This window comes from Miscanthus floridulus, chromosome 6 (genome assembly GCF_019320115.1).
Source record: "Miscanthus floridulus cultivar M001 chromosome 6, ASM1932011v1, whole genome shotgun sequence".
NCBI lineage: Eukaryota > Viridiplantae > Streptophyta > Magnoliopsida > Poales > Poaceae > Miscanthus > Miscanthus floridulus.
The window spans coordinates 112,645,892-112,662,765 of record NC_089585.1 but is presented as its reverse complement, the minus strand read 5'-3'; the positions used below and the strand labels follow the sequence as shown (position 1 = coordinate 112,662,765).

General features: G+C 42.5%; 1 protein-coding gene across 1 annotated transcript; it reads right to left on the bottom strand.

Annotated features, from left to right (window-relative positions):
* Positions 1 to 929: 929 nt before the first annotated feature.
* Positions 930 to 5,406, bottom strand: LOC136459095 (nuclear pore complex protein NUP50B-like). Its single transcript, XM_066458999.1, has 2 exons — positions 5,276 to 5,406; positions 930 to 2,609 (listed from the first exon to the last, which is right to left on the bottom strand). Exon 2 carries the CDS (start codon positions 2,589 to 2,591, stop codon positions 1,173 to 1,175), a length of 1,419 nt encoding a protein of 472 aa, XP_066315096.1. The 5' UTR covers positions 2,592 to 2,609; positions 5,276 to 5,406; the 3' UTR covers positions 930 to 1,172.
* Between the last annotated feature and the right edge of the window lie 11,468 nt (positions 5,407 to 16,874).

Below are 16,874 nucleotides of genomic sequence, written 5' to 3'. Positions count from 1 at the left end.
TGGTGACAGTGAGTACTAGTACTAGATAGGCTGCAAATTTTTATGTGGACGAGTTAGAATAACAACATCATATTTTTTTTCTGATCAGATCAGAAAAATACATAGAAAAGAAAGAGGTAGAAAATTTTGTTGGTTTACAGTTAAAGAAGAAAAACAAGAAAACAGAGGTTCGATTGAATTTTAAATATTCAGTTTCATCACCAATAAAATATAGAGACTTGCTTTACATTTATTTAGAATTTAAAATATCATCGTTTAGAGATCTACGAAGATTTTTCTGAGAACTCAGACGTTTGTTGACCTATTTGGCAATGAAAAATAGAGCGCATCACCGGCCTACCTGCTACCCGGGTACCGGGGCACCACAGGATATACCAACGAGGCACAACCGCACAAGCACAGGAGTTCTGAGAGCCTCCCTATTCCATGGGCTTGAGTAGGGTTATATTAGAGATGTATTTTTTTTTTTTTTGGTCTAAGTCCTCAAATTTGATTTGGTGTGTTTAGTGTGCTGAATAATATTTGGATTTGGTGTGTTTAGTGTGTTGAATTGAATCATCGCTAGAGTGGCTCTAACAAGTTCGTTCTTTTTTTTAACATGGAAGCAATTTCTGTTACTCAGAACTTGATGCCAAATTATTGGCTACAGAGACCCTAGTACAAGCTGGAATACTATCCTTAGATCGGATTAGTACCCCGACACAACTTAGCCCCAAGGGCAGCTAGACCATGGAAGCGATCTCCATTACTCCAGCATGGAAGCGATCTCCATTACTCTAACAAGTTCGTTCTGATTACGGATTTTTACAACCTGGTCTGTCTCGATCAGCTTTTAAAAACAGGCCTTGTTCAACAAAGGCCATAAGAGTGAGTTAGGATAGAAATTAGTTAATTTTTCGATTCAACACGAGATGAAAATAAGCCCTCGGTGGAATATAATAATAATAACTAGTTATAACACGTCACACATGTCTTAACCGATAGTAGAACATAACGGAGCACAAGACGAGCAAATATCTAACGAGTCTCATTTCCAGGATTCTAAGATTATGACTGTATGTAATAATGAAAGTTCGACAGGCTACCCACTGTTCCAAAAACAGCACCAGGGAACCGTATGCAAACACAACTCTGGACATAATGTAAAAGGTAAGCGTGACCCGAGTGCAGCTTCAGACTTCTGCTGCCTTCGGAGGGTTTTCGGGCGTCTTCAGCGGCACGTCCGGTGCCTTGCTTGTCTTGTGAGACTCCAACGCATCCTTGAATTCCTCCCTGGTGGCTGTGTCCTTGAACTTCAGAGCAAATGTGGCAAGGCTGCTCGGTGACTCCCCAATGCTGTTCATGCAGGCAAACGTCACGCCCTTCTTGTCCATGTCCTTGAGTGACATGTCGTTGTAGAGGCTTGCATTCAGGACCAGCCGGTAGTTGCCTTTTGTCCTCATGACAAGCCGGGCTCTCTCACCGCCAGATACAGGGACGTTCAGCTTCAGTTCACCTTTTCCTCTTTCTTTCCAGCCCCCATCTAGGTACTCATACAAAGCAGAATCAGCAGTAAATACAGCCTTCTCATTTTCTTCACCGGTTTCAACAGGGCCCTCTGTCATAGCAAATTCCTTGGGTGCCTTTGCTGAAGTAGCAAGCGCTGTGGCGGAACTCCCGTTGTTAGCAGTACCAAGATTAAAAGAAGGGAACGAAGAGCCATCAGCTTTCAGCCCAAATAAAGGACCAGCACTTGAGCCATCTTTAGAGGCTGAGCCAAACGAGAATGATGTGCTTGAAAATCCAGTTCCGGTCAGACCTGTGAAAGCATTTTGACCACTTGACAGATTCTTAAACGAGAAAAGGGGTGTCGCTGATGATGTCTGCCCTTTGTTATCAGCATCTTTCTGCTCTGATTCACCTCCATCTTTCTTCTCAGTATCATCCTTGCCAATTTTATCAGCATCTCTCTGCTCATCAGACAGGCCATCCTTGGTCTCTGATTCACCTCCATCTTTCTTCTCAGTATCATCCTTGCTAATTTTATCGTTATTTCCAGTTTCATCTGCCCCTTCCTTTTCTTCAGCATCTCCCTCTTTTGTTTTGCCCTCAACTTCAGATGGCATGCAGCTACCTTCGTTGGGTTCTCCAACAACCCCTTTGTCTCCACCAGATTCATCCTTTGTGTCTTCTGCCTTGTCACTGGTTTCAACAGGTTGAGGTGGTGCTTCAGTTGTGGCACCGGAGTCAGTATTTACACCAGAGCCTGCATTCTTTTCTGGCACAGACAAAGTATCTTTCCCATTACCATTACTTCCCTCATCAGCTTTGACATCTGAAGGTTGGGCCTCTGGGACAGGGGCACTTGTTTGAGCACTAGAATCAGTGGGGGCAAATCTGATTGCAGAGAAAGGATTAGAAGAAGGAGCTGATGAAGTCTGCTGGCGCCGAACCTTTACAATTCTCCGGGTTGCCATAACTTCCTCAGTAGCTTTCTTAAATGTACCCATCTCTTGCTCTGGTCCGTCATCATCAGGCTCAGGATTATCCTTGTTGATTTGGGTACCTGCAACCCTCTTCCTAGAGCTTGGGGCTTGTTCCTCATCTGCCATCTTCCAAGTTGATAGCACCTGACATTCAAACAAAAGAACAAACTTAGAAACAGTAAAAAGAAATAGTCCCATTAGTCACCAAAAAATAATAACAGGTAGGATGCAGAAATGAAAATGTAGAGTTAAATCTAAAGATAAGGTTTATATTAGAGTGATAGCTCAATCTGCTTCCTAGTGACATAAACAGCCAAAAAGTAGTCCAGGAATTTACATGTTAACATGGTATCTTGGCAATCCATCAAATTATCAACAAAGAAGAAAAAGAAACCTTGCAAGGCCTTCCTATATACAATAGAAACAAAGAAGTGTTAAGGATGAACAAGCAGCACACATGGTGCAAGTGCAATAGATTCCACCTAAGCCAAAATAGGAATGTTTTTTTTCAACTTATCTGACATCAATAACCACACAATTTGTAATATAAAGAAAGAAATAATATGTTGCTTGACAGTGTATCAGATGTTAAGTTCTGTGTAAAGTGCAAAAACGAAAATCATCTTGGCAGAACATTGCCAAAAGAAAACTTAAATGGTATCCATATAAACTATTTCACCCAAAAATGGCATTAAACTATCTCACCCAAATATTAAAACATGACAATCATATCATGTGTTTTGGACCAAATGGCATGGAACATGCATCTATATTAAGCCAAAATAAATACAGTTTTTTTAAAAAAAATCTTCATCTGGTGTCAATAACCAAACAAAATTTTATGATGAATCGAGAAAAAAAAAAATTGCTTAACATAATGCATCAGACAATAAGTTCCATCCAGCTGCAAAAATAATATCATGTTGGCACAACACTGACAAACCCTAGGCATGGACAAACACCTTCCCTAACAGTTCAATAAGTTTCAAATATGATGAAATGATGTGCAAGCTAACCTGACATCTAAAACACTAAATATACATATAGGCCCTGTTTTGAATGGCTTAAACTTATAGAAAGCTAGCTTATGGCTAGCTGTCCACAAAAGCTTCTTTTTGGAGAAGCTCTTGTGTAAAAACTAAAAAGCAGCGCATTTTGTGTGTGGCTTTATTTTTCCAGCTTCTTCCAATCTAGAAGAGAGAGCAAGCAGCAGGGCTCCTCCTGCTTAGTGGAACCAGCCGACTGGTGACTGGGAGGCAAAGGCCAAGGGTGTGCGTAGATGTGGGGCGGCTCACATGGTGATCAAGGGCAACACATTGATCCAGAGGCGCTCGTCGGTGGGATGGCGCTCGTAGGTGGGATGGCGCTCGGTGGGGAGGCAATCAATGAGGAGGCAGCCGGCAGGGCAGGGCAGCACTCATCGACGAAGAGGACGCTCAGCGGGAGGAAAACGTCACAGTGGAGGCAGGCTACTAGGAGGCACTCGCGGTGAGGAGGCGCTCGAGGACGGCGAGAGAAGGCCGAGATAAGCTCCCCACAGGCTGCTTAACAAGGAAACTGGCTCACAGTTGTTTTGCGGGAAGTGCTTTGCCAGGAAGCTGCATATATAGAAGTTTCATTTGGTTGCTCCAATGTTTCTCTTTTTTGGTGAAAGGCTGCTCCAAAAGCAGTTCCAAACAGGACCATACTACATAATGCAACCCAGCCAAAATCATGTTTAAAATTCCATTCATGTAAACAATATACTGACATAATGCCCCCTGATTCGACTTCTATTCCACTTGCTATATGTAATGACATAACAACATGAGTAGCAATTAGCCCGAAAAAAAAGTACTTTTAATGATTACAAACATGATGAGGTAAGTGATGGAAAAAAATATCAATTGCTACTCTGTAGACAGTTTGATGGATTCCTTTTCTGTAGATGATTTGTTGGATTGTCAAGATAGCATGTTAACATGTAAATGCCTAAATTGCATTTTTGCTGTATATGTGTCACTAAAAAGCAGTTTGAGCTATTGTTACAATTCCCTTTTAATCCATTTTCCAACATCTCCCTCATATAAAGTTTTAAACTTGCATGAAAATGAGGCGTGCCAGTCATTGAGCAGTATAACAAAGGTTCATGTAGTTACTCAAACGTTCATTAAGATGATATATTCCAGTTAACCATCTCTCAAAAATTTTATCAGTAGCTCTCATAAAGGTGGTTCAGACAACAAAAATGGCAGCTCTAAGCCTCTAACCCATATAAACCATCGAGCACTGGACACAAAGAGGAATACAGCATTAACAGACTCATTCAAATTCACCAATTAGCAAGTTGTCTCAGTTCATTAGGAGCTGGCATGTGATGCTTGTTTTTCGAAATGTTAGGTTCCTATGGAGCTCTTCAATTTCGATGTCTAGGGCCACTATGAAAAGCGTGTATACCACCCGCACTTCAACTTTGATGGCTGGGTTTGTGATGCTGGTTGTATAATTGGCGTAGGAGCAGGAGGAAAAAAAGAAATTTAATGTCCCGCTCTTCATTGTGCAACTCTACGTGCTACAAAAATTGATATACAGCCTGTTCGTTTCGGCTGGATTGGCTTATAAGCCATGGCTGAAAGTACTGCTGCCTGGTTTGGTGTGAGAGAAAAATACTATTTAAGCCATGGCTTGGCTTATAAGCCAGATACGAGCAAATAAGCCGAAACGAACAGGTAGATAATCAATTATAATGTTCATTCATGGAATTCATACTAGATCAGGAAGAGTTCAACATCAAATTAAGGCAGAACTTAGACGTGAGAGTGGGGAATTACCAAGCTTGGAATTAGAACCGTGAGTTTGTGACTGGCTGACTGCAGTCTGCAGTTGGCGATGGTGTCACGCTGTGGCGCGCAGGCGCGCAGCCGGGCGGGTCCAGGCGGGCGCCAGGGCTTGGCGACAGACCGCAGGCGGTTGTAGAGCGCAGGCGCGGAGCAGGCAGCAGTGCAGGGCGTCACGCACGCCGTCAGCCTGTCACCGCGTGTCCGCGGCAGGCGGCGGCCATCAGGACGCCAGTCACCGGTCGGCCCTCGACGGTGTGGCAGTAGGCGGCGGTCGGGAGGCGGAGGACGGGTCGACGGCGGCCGGCGGCGGCTAGGGTTAGCAGCGGGCAGCAGCGACAGAGAGAACGGCGTAGAGAAGCAGAAACAGGGAGGGGAGTCGGACCTCGGACGGGCGCCTGCGACGCTCGCGATTCGCGGCCGCGTGCCCCTTTCCTCTCTGTGCTGGGCCATGAGTACAAACGCTTGGCCCAACACCTAGGGCCAGTGCGAAAAAGAAAAAGTCCACGTTATCTCTCTCAGTTTTGACAAAAATCTATTTTTTCTCCCTTAACTTTAAAACCGAATAAACCAACTCTCTAAACTTTTAAGGTCTTATTTGGATGCATATGTATTCATCTTAATTTACATATGTTAAAGTGGATTGGTGTGGAATTAAATTAAATTATATTTTATTTCACTCTAACACATATGGATTGAGGTGGATACACATGCATCCAAACAAGGCCTAAAACCCTATGACCGGTTATAAGCGGTTTGCAAAGGTGATTTTGTCTTTTTATTTATTTATTTTGGCTGAATCTTTAAAAAATCATAATAAATCACAGAAAAAATCATAAAATAGAAAATCTAATTTTGTTGGACTCCACGTGAGTAGATCTACACAGTGAACATATAATTTGGTATGCTTTAGTATAAATTTTTTATTTTAGCTTTAGATCTATTCTTTTCTATAATTAATTCATAGCTGCAATTTCTATGGTCCAATTGTGGTGATTTTTTTATGGTGGACTAATTATTGTATGCTTGAACTGTAGTAAAAATTTCATACTCATTGAATCATGTATAACTTAGTTATAGATTTATAAATACTTTCTATTATGATTTTTCATAACTTAGTTGTAGCCTTAGATCTATTATAATTTTTCAAAGATTCAGCCGAAATAAATAAAACAAGAAAGAAAAAGACAAAATCGTCGTTGATGTGCATGCCATAAGTTTAACTTGATTTGTAGAAAATATATGCAATATTTGTATCTCTAAATAAATTTATTAAAAACTAGATTTAAAGATCTTTCCAATAATACTAATTATATATCATAAATATTAATTATTTTTAATATATATTTAGTCAAAATTGTTTTTCAAAAAACAAAAACGACCGATATTTAGGGATATAGGAAGTATACTCTAAAGAGATATTTGGGCCACGCCTAGGGCCATGGCCCTAGACCCAAATCCACCCATGTAACTAAACAAGAGCAAATGGCTACAACTGAACCAGTTCATCCACAAAACATTACAGCAAATGGGTAAACTGCTTAGAAAACTCAACTTTACACGAGAAACCCTACAGCCACATGTCATATACTCTTGTAAATATAACTCTCTATTTCAATTGGCAATATTCCTCGATCATCCCACGTATGGGGCCTTGGCTTAATAAAATCAGTCCCCCCACCTCGCTATCACCCAATTAAACTTGCTCTGTAGTGACCAAACTGACCACCACGCAATCCAACTCTGGATCACTCAAATCTGATCTACACCTGACTTTAACCCAAATCCATGTAACACCCTGAGTGTTACATTGTACAGTTTTTGTTAAAACATATCATGAGCATCATGTTTATGTATTATTGCATGTAGTAAAATAAGAAATTAAATTTTATTGCACTAATTCTCAATTTGAGCTCTAATTTATTCCTTGTCCAAATACTCTCAAGCACAACTCAACTCACTATTGTTATCCTGATCCAACTCCATCTCTCGCTATTCATCTTCTTCCTAATCCCCAGAGCGCGCACAAGGCAAACTGCTCTCCTTAGCCCACGCAGCATGCGCACAGCGACGACCGACCGTAGCAACAGCATCGCACACGCTACACATTAATCTCACTCACAAGCTCGGCCCACCGATCACGCCGTTCGCTCACTGCTCTACAAACGCAGCTCAGACACCCTTTCCACACGCCATCACTGTACACATATGAAAGCAACTGCAATACATTCTCTGCTGTTCTCCTCACATTTTTCTTGAACGCATGTACCAGCTAGGGCTACTACTAGCTAGCAGAGTTACGGTGTTTGTAGCAAAGTTTACTCATGCAAAAGGACTAACTTTCTATAGATGAGATGACCATTCTGATATGGTGTAGTACCATACTAGTGTATGAATTCGCATGCACTAGATAGGTTTAGTAAAGGAATCTTGATTAATTTCTTTATGTATATAACTAGCATTGATCAGCAACACTAGTACTTGATGACATCACTATTAGTAGTACAAGACGACGTGTAAAAGATAGCTAATAAAAAAAGTGATACTTAATGGAGTAGTATTAATCATCTCATGGTAGTCTAAATAATCTAGCTATGCAAATAGAAGAACACATCATGTTAAGATTGTAGCTGCATACTTGAACAGCTAGCTGAGGCCTACAGTGACTAGATCATAGGGAAATGGAAGGCTAGTATGACTGCCATATCCTACAGTACAAGTACCAGCTGATGGAACGAGCCTGCCGTTCCGTGTGCGGTGGTGTCCCTGGACTGGCAGAGTGAGGACTAGAACACTGTAGCTTGCACAGGCCTCAAGTCAAGGTCGTCACCATCGTCGGTGGCTTGGTTGGGGCGACAACCACAACCGCACTTACTACAATTCGTGACTGTATAAATAAATAAATGTTCGATGCACGGCCAAATAACCTTTCTACACACACTGCCTTACACAATCATTGGCAAGCTCACAGAGTCACAGTCATCGGAGCTGTGTGCCGCCCCTGAGCTATGCCAGATGGTTGGTCAGGCCTGTAGAATGACCAGCATACTCATCGTGGTCTCGTCTGAGTCACGAGCACGTGAGTGGGATCCCTAGACTCGATACTAAACCGTTTGCTTCTCTATTCCCGCGTCTCCTGTCTTTAAAAGGACACGTCGAGCCATCGAGCCATCCCGCTCCGCTGCTCACTTGCTTCTTCCTCTCAAATCAAGTTCCTATGTTCTTGCCTGAGAAAGCTGTGTCTATCGATTTCTCCCCGAGCTGTAATCGATCGAGGTAGCTAGCCTGCAAGAATTCCTTCATTCTCCTTCTCCATTATTTTCTTAACCCGCGGTCTCATCCATTATTTCTAGACCCACACTAATGTACCCAAATAGCATTCACTACGATCCATCCGATCATCACGTCCAACAAGCATCATGAAGTCCAAGTTGTCCTTCTAGCACGTCACCTCTCTCCACGTGAGAGCTCCATAGCCACAAAGTCAAATGACAAATTATTATCATTCACTAATTATTAGCATACCACTTTGCAAGATTTATATCTCCTCCATTAATTCTTTGACTTGCATAAATAAACCAGCACCCCCCTCATCATGTCATGGACCAAAGACTCACACCCATGTGCAAGTCAACAAGTCCAATAGCATGATTAGCCTCCTCCAATAATATCATTTCTTCACCTCTAGAACTCATTTAAATTTATTTATTTATTATGAAATAAATTTTGTTAGATTTCTAAATTCATGATCTATCTGTTAGTGTAATTAGTTCGTATAGTTCAGTGATACCTTTAGTGTTACTTTATTATTTTGAAATACGTATTATTATTATTATGGTTATTTAGAGAATGAATTTTTGTGATGCATTGGTAGGAGTGCTAGCCCTAAAAATATTTTATAGTAGGTTCATTATATTATTATGTGCTCACTGTAATTTTTGTAGCCTTAGAATAGGTTGATAAATATGATAGCTAGTGCACCTTGTTTTATCATATACATAGTAAATTGATATTAACAATAAGGATGCCTTTAGTTACTAAGATAATACATGAAATGTTTCATACCTGTTTAGTGGGAATAATAGGTAACTTTGCGTATTAATCATTAGAGTTAGCTTAGTAGCTTGGCAGATGTATTCTTATTTTAAGAGTTGTTGTTGCCATATTACTAAGCGTTGCATCATCATTTCATGCATATAGATAACGAGTTGGTAGAGTTCGTCACTACGGGCGAGCAGGAGTACGAGGAGTTGATCGAGGAGTACGAGGAGGATGTTCTCATGTAGGAGGGAGTCTCAGAGCCATCAGTTGCTGACTTTGCTGACACCCCGCCTGCCCAAGGCAAGCCCCGGTGTATAACCCCTATTTTTTATCACTAAATATATATATATATATATGATGTGCATTTAAGTTACAGGCATTTTATGGAAACTACGTGCATAAATATATCCGCCCATGAGTCCTATTAGTATAGGTTGAGTAGCTGCTGTGCTCAGGATGTCGGTAGCATGGGTAACCTGTTGTTACTCACAAATAGGTGATAAATATAATCACTCATGATAAAATAGTGGAAAGGAAAATGGTGTTCGGATAGGGATATGGTTGGGTTCTGGTGGGTGTAAAGGGTTGTGTCCTGCGACCAACAAGGCATAGCTCGGTTACACTTTTTCCATGTCTGTGTCAATTAAGGACCAGTCGTTGCAATGAACGCAAGGCAAGTCATAGATCTATTATCCCGAGCACATACTTAGGTATGGGCATGGGAAAGACTTGTTGCTCTCTTGTCGTGGATCCGACTCTTTCCAGACCGACTGATTGGAGGCGGAGATGATAGAGTTCCTTACACCGCACTGAGTCCGAGACTCAGGAGTGGGGGCTTAGAGTCCAAGTTTAGACGGGGACCTAGACACCTAGGACAGAAGGGTGATCGGTTAGTCCTACTTGTGCCTGGGGTACAAGCGGGACGTGTGTTTTTGGGGCACCCAGCTAGGCATATTGGTTTGTGAATCACTGCCGAGTCAGTATGACTTGTCTTACCTCTAGCATCGTAGTAAGAACTGAAAGTTGAAAGAAGAAGAAATGGAACTGATTGCTCAACTCTTGCTTGAAAATAGAACAGGTGCTTATATAGACTGAATAGATAATAACTTAATACGGCTGATAATAATAATATAAATAAGGACTTACTATTAGTATTGCTTTCTGCTAAAAGAAAACCAGCAAACCATGAAGCTTATCATATTCCTTGGAGTCAGGAAATTATTGCCACTAGTCGGATAAGTTTTGCGAGTACATTATGTACTCAGGGTTTATTTACCCCTATTACAGGTGTTGCATGAGAAGTACCTTTGTGTGGAGGATTCTTCTGGTGGGCTCAGACGGATCCTCGTTCTTATCGATAGATGTTTATTTTAAATTCCATTGTTTATCATTCCGCACTCTGATATTTGGTAATGTAATAATATAATTTTTAAGAAACTCTGATGTATGAAATGGACCTATATTGTAACTCGTTCTTATTATTGGATCCTTGGGAAGAATATAGATCTTTCGGGTTCCCCCTGGTGGTGTGCCGACGGATACCGCCGATGTAGCTTGCTTTTGGGATGCTTAGTGTCTGGTGGAAGACGAGCGCCTCTATAAGTGTGCTATTTCAGATGATTCTACCATAGTTGGTACCAGAGCCAATAATGGTTACGGGTTTCATCACTCTTTTTCAAAACTAAAAAGTTAACCAACAAAAGCTTTGTGAAAGGTAGGATGCGATTATATTATGTAAATAAGTATAAGCCCTAGCAATATGGTCTATCTAGGATAACGACACTAGTTTTGTCTAATCAATTTTCTATAGGTACACTAACTTATGTTGCGTAAGAAATCGATTAGAATACGGAAAGTGAGTGTGCGATGTGCTGAAAAATTTATGAATGCCACTATATTTCGGCTTGAGTGAACGTATAGGATGATGCATGCATCATGATAGTAGCATTTTGCTTAAACTAAAATCCCCCCTACACGTATAATTGGATTAGTAAAGCGATAGGATTAATTAAAAGAATGCTTTAATTAAATATGCTATCATTTCTCTAATCTCTTGCTTCTGATCGGGAAGGTTGTTCTAAATGGATGGGTCCCTACCTCTTACAGATAAATCTAAGGTCTGGACGTGGGAGCACCAGTGCTGGGGTGGCTCATGGTCTTGGCGAGGGCCAAGGCGAGAGTGGCTAGGCCAACGAGCACAACAGGGAGAGCCATGGGGCTCCACTTCTGGCTCCTCCTCCTCCGCCACTGCCTCCTCCGATGACTCACGCTGAGATGATGGTGGAACTATGGGTTGCTCACCGAGAGGCAGCCCATGCCATGGAGATAATGGCAGAAGTTATCGCTGGCTTCGCCCATGGAGGCCACGGGGGCAATGGTAGGAACGGGGGTGGTGCCCGCCATCCTGAAGGACCCTCCTCTTACCAGGATTTCCTCAAGACCCACCCGCCCACTTTCACACTGACAGATGAGCCCCTGGAGGTAGAGCACTAGCTTCGCATTCTAGAGCAAAGGTTTCTGTTGCTCAACGTGGCCGACGAGCAGAAAGTGCGCTTTACAATGCAGCAACTATTAGGGTCTGCAAGTGCATGGTGGGATACCTTCTATGCCATACAGCAGCCAGATCATCTGGCAACCTGACAGGAGTTCGCCACAGCATTTAGAGAGTTCTATATTCTTGCTGGTGTCATCAACCAGAAGCTGACTAACTTCCTAGAGATGCGCTAGGGGAGTATGATAGTGATGGATTATGTTAATAAGTTCAATCACTTGTCCCAGTATGCTAGCATTCATGTGGACACTAACGAGAAGAAGGACTGCTTCTTTCATGGCCTCTCTTATATCCTTCAGGAGAAGCTGTACATGGCGAACTATCAGACCTTCGGAGCACTGATGAATGCTGCCATCACCATGGAGGGCTTGCAGCGGGATTCCTAGGCAGAGTGGAAGAGGAAGCGGGTGGCTACGGGGTCTTCCAGCCACCCTCATACTCAGAAGGTATAGGTTGTCTGATAGGGACCCTATCAATCATTAGGTAGGCCTTTGTTTTGACAGACCCACTAGACTTCTCAGATTTCTTCCACACAGTACCATGCACCCACTCAGCAGGTGCAGCCTCAGGGACAGTAGGTCCCACCTCACCAGGGATTTGGAAACAAGCCTAGTGCTTGCTTCAAGTGCGATAAAGATGGCCACTATGCCTAAGAGTGTCCCCAGAACTAGCTAGCTCAGTCTGCTCAACCATCAGTGAACTCCAGACTGGTCAAACGGACCATGATCAAGAGGAAGGTGCCTAGCCGATCTGGATAGGTGAATTTCATGAATGCTGAGCAGATATTGCAGCAGGAACCAATGATGACTGGTATGTTTACCATCGATTCCCATCTAGCCTATGTGTTGTTCGATTCTGGTGCATCACATTCCTTTATGAGCATGGGATTTGTAGACCGACACAACTTACCACTTATGGCTATACCATATGCCTATAGAATCCGTACTGTGGGTTTAAAAGGATCTAGGATGTCGCCTAGAGGGGGGTGAATAGGCGTTTCTGAAAAATCAACACCTTTAAAAACAGAAACGATTAGTAATAGGAGTTTCCAAAATGGAAACTCCAAATCAAAGTAATACAACCCCTCACAAGTTAGCCATAAAGTATATAAAAGATACTAGATAAACCTAGGGAGCCAAACAACGGCAACCAAAGAGTTGAATCAAAATGCACTAGTCAGTTAATGTCGGAAGTCCTGACAGTTTGGGTCAGAACTTCCGACGTGTCAGAAGTCCTGACGTTTGGGTCAGAACTTCTGACGTGTCAGAAGTCCTGACAGTTTGGGTCAGAACTTCCAACGCAAACTGTCAGCACTTCTGACCCCTACGGGAAATGAACTACAAGTGCTAAAATGAACTTTGTGATGCCGATAACTTACAAACCCACTTCCTAGTGGTAAGGTAAGGTGTTGGGTCACTCTCTTGACGTTGATAAGCCACCACTCTGTAGATCGAGGCCCAAACCCTAAGAAATAGCTAGAGAGAGGAAGATAACCAAATACATGTAAATTCGAGCAAATCACAACAACAACAAGCACGCGGGAGACAAGAATTTATCTCGAGGTTTGGCAGCCCCACAAAGGAGCTCCTACGTCCTCGTTGTTGAGGTGACCACTTAGGTCGGAGTCTCTTCCACCTCCTTGCCTCACTCAAGGATACCACAAAGGTCACTTGAGTTTCTTCACTAGAAATCAAGGGTAATACAAACTTCCCAAGGCTCTTCCACAAGATGGAAGCTCTTGGGCAATGCCTAGCCGGCTAGGGGAAAATCCCCAAGAGTAACAAATGCAAATCAAACCGGCTTGATGAAGAAATCAAGTGCTCAAGTTTTCTCAAAGTGTTTTTTCTCACTCAATCCACTCCCTAATCACTCAAACCCTTTAGGAATTGAAGTTGGGAGCAAAGGAGTGAAGAGAGGGGAGCCTAGAATGCTTGGGGGTTGTTTTGGCCGAGTGTTCGTTGCAATGAAATGAGTGGGCAACAGTTAGAATGGAGGAGACGGGTATATATACTTCAAGGTAAAATCTAACCGTTCAGATCTACGTCGGGAGTTCCGACGCAGATCTCGGGACTTCCGACGTATGAAGAAAACACTGTTCATGCGAGGTCAAAGTCCACTCGAGACAGCCAACGTTGGAACTTCCGACGAACGTCGGGACTTCCGACGGTCGGAACTTCCGACAAACGTTGGGACTTCCGACGGGCACAGTCAGCAGGTCAGTAGAACCATCGATGCCGGGACTTCCGGCTTGGGTCAGGACTTCCGACTGTCGGGAGTTCCGACGTCCACAGTCGCCACGCAGGCTATGACTGGGAGTCAGCACTTCCGGCAAGAGTCATGACTTTCGACTGTCGGGAGTTCCGGCTTACGTGGGGACTTCCGACACCGACAGTCAAAGAAAATTATTCTATGTGCTTGTGAAGTGCTAGAGTGTCTCTCTTTTAATTTAATTATTATGCTTGAGCACTCTATCTTCCTCAGACCACCTAAACTTGCATCCCTCTTAATAGTACGGCATACCGATTAACTCAAGATCAAAAGAAAAACGAAATTAAACCTTTTGAGTTGATCTTCTTTAAAATTGATGTCGTGTCTTTCAATCTTCATCAAGTGAGGGTGCCAACATATCAATATTGATCTTGTCACTTGAGCATAGCCATCTTGAGCACGTGACTTGATTCCATTCATCAAATATGAATAACTCCAAATGCATCAAGTCACTTCCATCAAACACTCCAATAGTGATTTGATCCTCCACAAAAACGTGGCCATCATAGCTTGATTAGTACCTCAACTAAATGCAAGTACTTCCTTCTTCACCCTAGCTAGGTTCTTCGGCCGCCAAGCCGTCGCTTGCCCTTCACCCTTGCTTAGTACCTCGAAGCCTTTCCTTGCTATCTTCACCATCTCAAGCCATCAGGTCACATCTTGTGTTGAATCATCCATTCATGTATTGTCATCTTTTTCATTTTAATTTAGCAAGCTTCAAATATGAGACCATTCCATATGCAATCCCTCATGTCTCATTAATTAACTCTTATCGTGCTTGCTTTCACATAGATCATTGAAATCCCACAATAAATAAGCATTTGCATGAATTCCATTTGCATTGTTGTCTTGTGCTTGAACTAGATTATTTATACAACAATACATCATTTTGGCTTTATACAATTTCATCAAGTATATGTGAGAAAATCAATTTCCTGTCTAACACTTAGCAAGCATGTTAGTCCTTTAATCATGTTGTCACTTAATCATTCAAAACCCACTAAAGGGCTAGATGCACTTTCAGGGTTCGCAAATGTTCATCAATACCCGAACGGATATAGTAAGCTTGGTATTAGCCACCCATACTTACAGCCTACAGTTTATGGTAATGCATGGGCAAGGCATTGATGCTATTCTTGGAATGAACTAGTTGTAGGTGTATGGGGTAGTCTTAGATTTGAAACGAAGAAGTGTCGAGTTATGGCTTCCTTCTTCTAAGGATAGGATGTCTCTGCTTGTACCCTCAGATCCAGTCTTACCTGTTGCTGCCCATGCTGAAGCCTCTCCTGATCTTACCCCCATCCCTATGGTATGTGAGTTCCTAGATGTTTTTCCTAAAGATCTTCCTGGGTTGCCACCGGACAGAGAGGTGGAATTCTCCATTGAGCTAGAGCCTGGTACTGCTCCTATCTCTTGACATCTGTACCGCATGGCTCCAAGGGAATTGGCTGAGATGAAGAAGCAGCTGGAAGAGTTAATAGAAAAAAGTTTCATCCATCCTAGTTCTTCACCATGGAATTGCCTAGCCATTTTCATGAAGAAGAAAGATGGTACTCTGCGGATGTGTGTGGATTATTGCCCTCTTAATGCGGTAACGGTTAAGAACAAGTATCCGTTGCCACACATAGATACTTTGTTCGATCAACTAGCTGGTGCCAAAGTGTTCTTGAAGATTGACCTCCGATCAGACTATCATCAGATCAAGATCAGACCACATGATATACCAAATACATACTAGGTATGGATTATATGAGTACCTAGTGATGTCTTTTGGTCTCACCAATGCTGCTGCCTTCTTTATGTACCTAATGAATTCAGTCTTTATGCCGGAGCTAGACAAGTTTGTGGTAGTATTCATTGATGATATACTGATTTATTCCAAGAATGATGAAGAGCATGCCCAACACCTTCAGATAGTACTATCTCGACTAAGGGAACACAAGCTTATGCTAAATTCAGCAAGTGTGAATTTTGGTTAGATCGAGTGTAGTTTTTGGGGCATGTGTTGACACCTGATGGTGTTTCAGTAGATCCTAGCAAGGTGCAAGATGTGTTGGATTGTAAGTCTCCCAGATCTGTGCACCAGATTCGTTAGTTCCTTGGTCTCACGGGTACTATCGGCGTTTCATTTTAGAGTTCTCCAAGATAGCCCAGCCAATGACCAAGCTGCTCCAAAAAGAAGCTAAGTTTAATTAGAGCCTATGATGTGAAGAAGCCTTCCAAGCTCTGAAGACATTTCTAACCACTGCCCCTATGTTGGCCCAATCGGATATTGATCGACCCTTTGATGTATATTGTGATGCCTCAAAGATGGGGCCAGGGTGTGTGCTTATGCAAGATGGGCATGTGATAGCTTATGCTTCGCGCCAACTAAAAAAGCACGAGGTGAATTACCCCACCCATGACTTAGAGCTAGCTGTTGTGGTCTACGCTCTGAAGATTTGAAGGCACTATCTGTTAGGCAACAAAGTGCATATTTTTATAGATCATAAGAGCCTCAAGTATATTTTCACTCAGTCTGAGCTGAATATGAGGCAAAGGAGATGTTTAGAATTGATAAAGGATTACAACATGGAAGTCGATTATCACCCAGGAAAGGGCAATGTAGTGGTGGATACTTTGAGCCAAAAGTCACGCCAGGTTGAGAAAACAACCTTGTCTCTCAACCATGTAGAAGTGCTGGCTCACATTGTCTTGACCTCAGAGTTGCTTGAGCAGATTATTCTAGAGCAA

Excerpts from the sequence above, each read along its gene's own strand:
- LOC136459095 (XM_066458999.1), bottom strand. The coding sequence starts at position 2,591 with ATGGCAGATGAGGAACAAGCCCCAAGCTCTAGGAAGAGGGTTGCAGGT.